The 9,906-nt window shown below is 40.0% G+C and overlaps 1 protein-coding gene across 1 annotated transcript; it reads right to left on the bottom strand.

Moving 5' to 3' along the window:
• On the bottom strand, positions 1–2,179 carry tmem42b (transmembrane protein 42b). Its single transcript, XM_072447171.1, has 4 exons — positions 1,896–2,179; positions 1,133–1,218; positions 890–950; positions 1–261 (listed from the first exon to the last, which is right to left on the bottom strand). Exons 1-4 carry the CDS (start codon positions 2,070–2,072, stop codon positions 112–114), a joined length of 474 nt encoding a protein of 157 aa, XP_072303272.1. The 5' UTR covers positions 2,073–2,179; the 3' UTR covers positions 1–111.
• Positions 2,180–9,906: the final 7,727 nt, after the last annotated feature.

Genomic DNA, 9,906 nt, shown 5'->3' with positions numbered 1-9,906 from the left:
GTCCAGAAATCATTTAATCATCATTTAAGAGTGTATTTGGTACTTTTCAGACCGTGGTGATGCCCTGGATACTTAATGATACTTCAGTCTGAGCCAGTGGAGACAAAGCTACTATTCGTCCCTCTTCTCCTCTGTGTGTTGCTGGTGTCGCTCTTGTGGTGACACCCGGTGTAGAACCAGCAGCCCGGTGAAGGTGAGCGAGATTCCCACCCACCACAGCGCTATCTGGGCCTCGCCGAAGATCAGCTGCCCCAGGAACGCCTAGGAGCCAAAAGAGACCACGTTAAGATGTCCAGATTTACTTATGCTATTCACAACATCGTAACAACACTGAGGTTAAAACAACACAAGGTACAATTACAGCTCAGTTTAATCTTACGTGTCCTAAAACAATAAAACCAGTGAAATCCAAGCAAAATAAATAAAAACATGAATAAGAAATAGGTTAAAAACACATTATTAGTATCAGAGGGTCCTTATTTTCACTCCTCATCAGCTTGAACTGAGCCAATAATGAAATAAGATAAGATAAGATAAGATAAGATAATCCTTTATTGTCCCACATGGGGAATAAAACGGTGTAGAAGCAATATTTTCACCTCGTCTTATACTTGTCTCTCATACCTTGTCAGTGTTGCTATATCGATACTAGAAACAGGATGATAAAAATGTAATTGTCATCACTGTTGAGTTAAAATGGCATTAAAACTATCAGTTAGATGCATGTATTCATTCAAAACAAACGTCATTGAAAACTTTGTTGCAAAAAGGCAGAATGACTTCTTTCTGACTTTTGTTGCATCTCTGTTGCTACTGCTTGAAATGTGATGGTGTTAATGGTCAAACACACAGCAACTTCAACAGCAACAGTGACGTGTGTGTTACTTACGGAAGATACGAAGTTGGAGGCGGTGGTGGTCACAGTGGTTTGGGCCGAGGAAGAGGAGTACCTGAAAGTACAAGTGTGTCAGGCTTTAGCGATTGAAAGTATCAAGATGCCACAATATTATCAACTATCTTATTTAATTGTGTGGATTTATGTCATCTAGGCCCCAAAAAAATGACAATTACAAATGTGTCTTCTTACACTAATATTACTAATAATAAACAATAAACTTGAAGACTTTTGTACCTGAGAGCTTTGGCCAGAAAGGTCCACATCACAGCGTTACAGGTGAAGAGCAGCCCCCCACACAGCAGCCTCAGGGGGATGTGCAGCTGAGGACCACAAACAAAACACAATGAATATAATCCATAAAGGTTCAAATTGAATCACTAAAAATTACATTTCTAGAATGACACTCTCTAATCAGGACTTAAATTAATTTATCCCACTGGCCATATTAAATATCACTAAAATATATATGATAACAATATAAGGCCTATAACAACATACACTTTCTGTCAGTGCAGTCTCAACACAACATTACATTTTCCCAAACACTGTCAAAGAAGTAGATACTGAAGACTGAAGACAAGACAAATGAACCTAAATCATTTCAAAAACAATATATCTCTCTGTATCTGATGACAGGTGAGCCTCATAAATGCTGCTGAAGAGCGTGACCCCCGTGGATCCGTCCCGTCCACATGACGAGCTGCGTCCTGACGTCATCGTGTGGCGTGAGCGGAGAAAACCAAGGTCACTTGTTTTAGAAACTGACCCGTTTTACACCGCGACAGTCACAGAAATCACAATCAGGTCAAACAGGCTGAGGTGACGTGATGCGGCAATGTCACAGCGCACGCGACCCCCGCACGAGCCCGAGGACGCTGCGTGATGCGGAGGCTGAGTCAGGGCTGATGAGAATGAGGACAGAGGAGGGAGTCCCGGGGCAAACACCATCATCCTCATCCTCATCCTCACCGTGCGCGCGGGCCTGAGCCGCACTCACCCGGTCACACGCAGTGGTCTCGTCTGCGTGTCTGAACCGGCGCTGCTCGCCCCACGTCCGCAGCCCGGTCTCACACACTCCCTTCAGATAGTCCGCTCCCAGAGACAGTTTGGCCGAGGACGAAGCCACGGCCCCGAGGAAACCCGCCAGCAGTGCGTACACGACTCCCGGGACCATGATGAACACCGGGGAGCATTATCTTCCTCTGCCGCGTTAGTTTAACCACATCCCGGGCGCCACTCGTCCGACACCAGCTCCTGCTCCAGAGCGCGCGCTGCTGCACCTCCTGCACCTCCTGCACCTCCTGCGCAGCGCCGGGCGGGGGCAGTCACCCCCAGACTGTGCCAATGCAGCGCGGGACTGACGTAGACCCGCGGCATTCTGGGATATGGAGTTTAGAAAATGCATCACACAAATGGAGAGCGAGGCTAATTCATTTTAGTTCTGTGGCTCATTTAAGCAGGTCCAGAACATTTTTATTGAAGGGACATTTTTTCTAATGATATGTAGCCTGCAAAACTGTATTCTATTAAGCTGTAAGAATGAGACTCTAACTTATATATGATGATATTTAATCATAAAGCTTATTGCTTTAAGCCTATAGACATTGTGTTGACAAACCACAAAAAAAAATGGAATTAATCCCATTTTCAACATAAAGAGAAGGTGTGAGGCCTTTATGTGTGGAGTTTGCATGTTCTTCCCGTGTCTCCTCTGGGTGCTGCAGTTTCTCCATCAACTAAAACATCTCTCATCCCCTCTGGAACCAGGACTCCCCCGAAAAATAAATTCTCAGCAGGAGAATCTCAGCGTGAATATCCTTAAATAGAGGTCAGTATAAAGATGATGTATTTAATCATACTTTTATAATAATAATAACTGAATGTGTTTGGCCTGGCTGCTGCTGGACTGGAGGATAATCAATGCAAATGTGATGCCCTTGAGTGTGAGTGGAGAGGCAGAGCTCTGTTTCCATGGGGCATAACGGATGAGAGCTCCATACAAAGTCATTACAATCTGCAGATGCGATGGGTTTTAGAGCTGCACTCAGACCTCAAATGGCGTATATTGTGTACTGTTACTAAAGGGGCAGGTGGGGTGTCATAAATATGCACAGTAATGTCTGGATTCTCTCCTTCAGCGCTTACGAAAAGAGAACGATCCAGGTGCACCACGGATTTTGAATATTATTATTTTCTCAACAACGAAGGCATTTGCAGGGACACTAAGACTGAGACTGTTGGAGATTGAACCAATGTCTCTCAGAAAAAAACAATTCCCCATTTGTTTCTTTTATAATAAATAGCTATTGTAAATGTCAAGTTTTATGTATTATTTTCATCAATTTTGACTCAAATTTGACTTGATGATTCTAAAAACAACAACAACAACAACAACAACAACAACAACAACAACAACAACAACAACCGTACTTTGTTAACAGATTCCACTTATGTGTTTTGTATAATCCTATTTCAGTTCTTAAAAATGTCTACATGCATATTATTATAGGCTTATATTAAAGGTACAATGTGTAACTTTTCTGTATATTCTGCTTGTCTTGATGGAGATTGTAGTGCCTGGCATGGTCAACAATATGGCCTTGAATTAATCTATTTCACTTTTATTCATTTTTAACACGCATTTTTCTTGTGTGCTTCTTGTCTCCATGGAAATAGATTAGTTTAATGCCAGTCGGTGGAACATTCCAGGCAAAGCAATAACATCCGCGCGGAAACTCTCCACCAGAATATTACATTGTACCATTTTACAGTTACTTTTGGCTTTTTTTTTACAGTGAAAATCATGAAACTGTGGCAAAGACTGGGGAAAGACATTCAGCAAACTAATCTGAACATGACACAGAGCCTAGACGTGTTCCAAAAGTGCGCCACGACTCAACCCTTTAGCAACAACGCAACGGAAACGGTATATGCTATTTTTAAAGTAAAATTAAAGGAGCAACAACAAAACTGAATAGAGTGAATTGACATTTTTCGCAGCTTTTCCCATGTTCCAGGTCAATTCCGTGATAATTTCTCTACAGTGCCTTCTCAACGCTGATCGTCCGTAATGAAGTGGACTCATTATCCTACCGAGACTAACACTAATGTCAGAAGACGAGTCTCCTTTGGCTCTTGTTCACATGAGCCATAATTGAGCCCCAGAGCTGCAGAGGCCTGACACCTCCTCCACAGTCACTGAACCGTTTGGACATGTTCTCTGCCACACCGGACCGTAATGACCTTTAAGAAAACGTCTCAGGCTTTCGTAAAGACGCTTTTGGCAACTGTGGAAAGTCATTTAAACGTTCACATGGAGCTGTGCGATTTCCGGTAGTCACATTTTAATCAAAATTGAGGTCCATTTCAATCAAAATCGAGATCCAATCCGAGGTTATGTCAGGTCTATTTCATGAGGAGGTCAGTAAAAACACATGGTTTGGAGAAGAGGTCAGACTATGTTGGAAGAAATGTGACTATTTCTTGTTAGGTCTGCGTAAAGACAAACTAAAACTGTGATTAATTGATTGATAATGAAGAAAAAAACCTCCTTTTGTCCTACTTTTACATGCGACTCTTTTCAGAACACATTTGGCCAAATTGCAGTATTTTTTAATTGAGTCTGAAGGAGGTACTACACAACCTCGACAATGACTACTTACTCAAGACATGTTTGCTGTCTTTGGTTCTTTAAGTTTTCACATCGAGCACCCTTTATACCACTTCATACCACCTGGTCCAATAGTCTAAAGCGGCTATACCAGGTCTAAAATGACAGAGCAACAGAAAGGAGAACAAAATAGTAAATAAAATAGACTCCGAAGAGGAAAACTCAAGAAAAGTATGTTTAAAATAAATGGGTGATAGAGAAATATCGGACCATTTGAGAAATACTGTGTGTGAATACGCTCAAGTGGGCAGGCAAATGTGAGGCACGTAATAATGAATAAATTACCATATTATGCAGTGAAGAAGAGTACAGTAAATTCTACCCACCATCCCTCTGCCTCTCTCTCTCTTCCTGTTTTCCTATTGCTGTCACTCGTCCGTTGCATTGACCTTACAGTTCAGGGTCAATAGCCTGCTTCCAGTCCATTACAGAGTTATTGCCGAGGCTGTTGAATTATGCAGTTTGTCTTGAAAACACAGTAGAACTTTTGGCATTTTGAAACCCGCCACATGCAATTTTTTTTACAACCGACTTTGGAAAAAAAAAAAAAAATACTATTAGTTCAAGCATCACTCCCTTCAATTGCATTACGGTCAAAGCAAAGTAAGAGAGCGGAGTGGCTTAAGCCCATTTTACACCGTGAACGATCTGTAAGAAGGCCGTGGAGCCTTGTTGGCGGTAGATAAAACTTTTCCAAAGCAAACGGACACGACTTAATCTCGGTTCCTTTTGGAGAAGGTGAAGGGCTAATCAGATGGAGCTGGGCTGTAAACGCAGCGTCAGCCAAAAACACTCAAGGTCAGCAGCGACTTTCACTGCAATGACAAGGTTCCGCGCGGCAAAAGGACCAAAAACAAGTCCCAATACAAAATGTTTATGGTTTGTGGAAGCGATATCGCACCAATGCAGTATTTCTCACTGAAAGAAAAGCTATATTTTCATCACCAGTCTTCAAACTGAGCAATCACCACATGTTCTTTTGGCTTCTTATTACTTATACAAATGATTCGAAAGAGGACTGCAATATTATTAAACAAGCAGTAAGTAATATTACACTGTCTCAGCATAAATATGTGAGAAAATGATTTAAAATGTATACAGTTTAATGAGAAAATTCAGCTCTATCCTCAAGTCCCTTTCTTTTCCAATAAGAATCAGAATCAGAAACGTTTTATTGCCATTGTCAGTGAACAAAATTGACAGACTAGGAACTTGCTAGTGCAACAGAAAACAATGAATAATAGTAAAAACATATAGATTGTATGCTAAAATAAGAAAACAAGTCATCATGCTGAATAAGGCTATTCCGTATAAGAAAACAGAATCAAGGCAAGTTTATTTGTAGAGAACGATTAGTACACATGCAATTCAAAGTGCTTCACACAACAGAAACAAAAATGATCAAAAAAGGTGCAAAAAACATGAAACAACAATAATAGCATCTTAATAATAATAATAGCAAAGATATAAAATAAGGCATGCATAAAAAGAAAAAAAATCATTTAAAACAGACATAGACCAGATGCTTTGACTGAATATGTACACACAATTTACAGTTTTGTCGGACAGAGTGCAAAATTATCATGCAAATGGTAAATTGTCGATATATTCATTCAAGTGACAGGTAGAAGGAAAGAAACAGTTCAAAAGGAATAATAACCTTCACATATTATGATTCTGCTTTTGACATATGACGAGCAATGCAAGACTTATTTATATATTCCGTTTGAATAAAATATGGTACATGACTAGAATAGATTGTAAAAGAGAGAGAGAGGGAGGGAGAGGGAGAGATAAGAGTGTTATTCACAAACTAATGGACAGTGTGCCATATCTACAGACACAAGGACAGGCTCACTGCTCCACTGTGATAAGATTGTTGATGAAAAACCCATATTCAAATCGTGACTGAAAACGGACTCAGCACAAGGCTTTTCCCAATAACCTTTACAAACGTGACGCAAGAAGGCCGTCAACATTCCACTATCGGGGTACAAAGTATTTCAGATCCATCAGAAGGGTTTCAGTGTGGATCTAAGACGGAGCCCAAACAGAGATTATATCCTCTTCTAGCTGTCACACTGTTCGGTTCATTCAAATATCAGCAACTTTTTGCCAGAAGTTTATGAAGTGGATTTTTACTGGTTAAAGCTGGGGTAGCATACTTTTCCCCACACCAGTACATTTTGTTTCCACCCCAGGAAGTATTTTGTAAAAGCAGAAGTTTGTGAACAAAAATCAGACCTCTAACCACGATCTTCACCCACGTATTAAACATTTGATCGTTTCAGAGTTAAAAGAGCCTTGTGTGTCACCATGACGTTTTGGGGTGAGAGCTGATTGACTGATTTCACTCTGCTTCTCTGTTGTGTCTGAAAAAGCATTGGCCTAAAGCTGTGCTAATGGCCAAAACTGTGCCAAAGGGCTTGTGAGAGCTAGGAATGATCGAGAAAGGTTTAAATATCAACTACTTCCTTGTTTCACCTTTTGAAAATGAGGTATCCCAGCTTTTCAGGCTGCATGACTTATCACGTTCAGAATGTAATAAAACATCTGTAAGTGACATTGGTGCAGGGGAAACGAAAACCTGAAACGAATGAGGGATTACACCAACATAAAAGCTGAAAGAAAACTAAACGGGTGGTGCTGGGGTGGAGCAGGGCTGTGCGAGCGGAACTGCTGAGCGGTGATTGGCAGCTGCTGAGCGAGAGCAGGAGGAGGATGTGCAGGTCAGACAGCAGAAGGAGTCTTCTGAAACGCCGCTGAACGTCACAAGCGCTTTTCACAACTTTCAGAGGTCAGAGTGGAGTTTTGTCATCACGGTAATGCTAACAACGACTAGCATGCTAACAGCACACTTCCTGGTTTTCAGTAGATTAAAAAGACAATGATTACACGCAGACAGCACACAGCGGAATTTATTTTGTATGTATATATATTTGTTATATTTACTTTATTAAATGAAAAAACAAAACAAAAATTGAATACAGATCCCCACAATGCCATAATGTAGTAGGACATTCTGGCAAAACAGAACATTACTTCCCACATAATGCACCTTTAAATCAAGGCCTATTTGTCTAAAATACCTGCTTTCTCACAGATTTCTGACAATATTATTAGTTAATATATTTTTTTCTGTAAATAAAATCCACATGTTTTCTTTGGCTATGGCCGAAAATAGACTGCAAATGGTCGTTCATCGTTCATTAATTATTCTAACGATGGTAAACACGTTATAGGCATTTAGTCATAAACCTCTAATAATGAACTTAAGCTGACTCATTCTGAACTCTGCACTGAGCTTTTACAAACCGCTCTTCTCCTCCATTGACCAGATATTTTCGACTTCTCCTTGTGTCTGTTATTGATTGGCGCTTTGTGGCGGCCGCAGTCAGAATCCATCCGTGTCCGGTTACGTGTCCTTTGCAAATTTATTGAGGCACGGCATCAACTGCTGCACCCAATCACGGGCTTTTCTAATACACTCCAACGCTCGTTAATGGAAGCTTTTCATCTGCCTGTCAATGTGGTGTGTGGGTATCTAGTATGTGCGCGGGTGAAATAGAACACTGAGGTTACTTAGGAATAATACGTGAGCCTTAATAAATGCCTGTTTAAGTGTTGGTGGTCTGGCCTTGTGAGCCGCCTATTGATTACATGGGATTTGTCTTACATCTAATAATTCACAGGAGAGCCCATGCAATCGCTCTTGGTATTGGCTGAGTTTAAAATATAGCAACTGATCAATACAAGAGATACAGAGGAGCCGTTTCACTAAATGGAGTCTTGTTTAATGTTGGATAACTCTTCCATTTCCATTTAAATACAGGAAAAAAGATGGGAGTAAAAAAAAAAGCAACAGTATTGTCTGCATATAGTAATGATTCAGAAAATCAGCACACTGACGGAAAAGTAAAGGTCCGAGTATAGTACCTTGTGGGATCCAATATTGCAGTTAAAGGGGCTCGGTTTTGCCTTGTTACTCAGATATGATTTCAGCGTTTGTGTTACAGTTGAAGAAAAATAAAAAGACTGAAAATTGGCCAACAAAAGCTGTATCAAAAGTTTTACATAAATCTATAAAAATGGCCCCTCTGACACGGCCTTTGTTTAGAGCAGTGAAGGTGCACGCTCTGAGAAGTAAAAGCACAGACATGGTTGACCGTTTGGGGGCGAAAACTATAGAGTGAATCAGTAATGAGTTATTGGCTTTCCAGGTAAATGATTAGTTGATGCTACAGGAGCAATGGTGGTTATAATTATGTTCTTTATTGGGGAAATTATACAAATATGCAACAGACAATATGGTTGGGCAAAACGAGGTTGTCACTATCTTTCTGAAAGGTATTGATTTGATTTGAATCTTTTATTTAAAATCAAGATTAAGTTCATGGTGCTCATCTAACTATATCATATTGGATACACAATTGCAGTCTTTGCGTCTTTGAATGGTAGACAGTGTATTAGAAATTGTTGAATGCGAAAATATTGTTGAAGTTTGTGGCATAAACAAACCAGTATATATGTAATACATCTGAGTCAATTGGGTTAATCAAAGTGTGAATATGAAATAGTTATTCTTTTCTAACAACATAACTGGGTCACAATCAGCTGATGCATTCCACACATACCAGGACAAACCAACTACAAACTCCTGAAAGCTTCAGATTCTTTGTGTGATCAAAGCCTTTTCAAGAAATGTACTTCCCCGTTTCGTCTCACACCTGCACTCTGTCTTCTTCAGGTTATTTCTCAGTCGGGAAACGTGTTCTACAAATGTGATTATTGAGAAACCAGAGTATTCCAGATGGTTAGATAAACAACTCTACAGTACAAAAAGATATAGGGCATACAGTTGCTTGATTACTCCATGTAAGTGCACTCAATGATTGCCAAAAATATTTGCAAATCAGTAAATTCTATATCAGATTTTTATTTTATTTCTACTTAAATTGTCGGTGTAATCCCTCATTCATCCAGGCGTGTTCCATAGTAGAAAAAAGCTTCAGTTGTAGTCATCTGGACTCAGTTAGAAAAAATAGATAGAAATAGAATTTTTTTCTAACTGAGTCCAGATGACTACAACTGAAGCTTTTTTCTACTATTCTACTTAAATTATTAAATGTTCTGTATCCTATGTTAAAACCAGAAACATATCAAATATTTTTCTACAACTGTGGGTTCAGATTGGGAATTAGCTTTGTAGATATGCTCTTTGGCATTATGAACAACAGAGTGTGACGTTGTTATGTCAATGTATTGTTGTCAATGTTGGTCTCTGGGTGGGGGATCATTTTAGACTAGGGGGCCCTCCATAATCTCTATAAATGAAAAA

This window comes from Eucyclogobius newberryi, unplaced genomic scaffold (genome assembly GCF_026437365.1).
Source record: "Eucyclogobius newberryi isolate DKJ021-1_F unplaced genomic scaffold, fEucNew1.0.hap1 SCAF_16, whole genome shotgun sequence".
Lineage (NCBI taxonomy): Eukaryota > Metazoa > Chordata > Actinopteri > Gobiiformes > Gobiidae > Eucyclogobius > Eucyclogobius newberryi.
Note: the sequence above shows the minus strand (reverse complement) of the source record. Positions and strands in the feature narration are given on the sequence as shown.

Excerpts from the sequence above, each read along its gene's own strand:
- tmem42b (XM_072447171.1), bottom strand. The coding sequence starts at position 2,072 with ATGGTCCCGGGAGTCGTGTACGCACTGCTGGCGGGTTTCCTCGGGGCC. Across the intron at positions 951-1,132 it reads TTTCTGGCCAAAGCTCTCAG|GTACTCCTCTTCCTCGGCCC; the intron begins GTACAAAAGTCT and ends TTGTACTTTCAG. Across the intron at positions 262-889 it reads CCTCCAACTTCGTATCTTCC|GCGTTCCTGGGGCAGCTGAT; the intron begins GTAAGTAACACA and ends TTTGGCTCCTAG.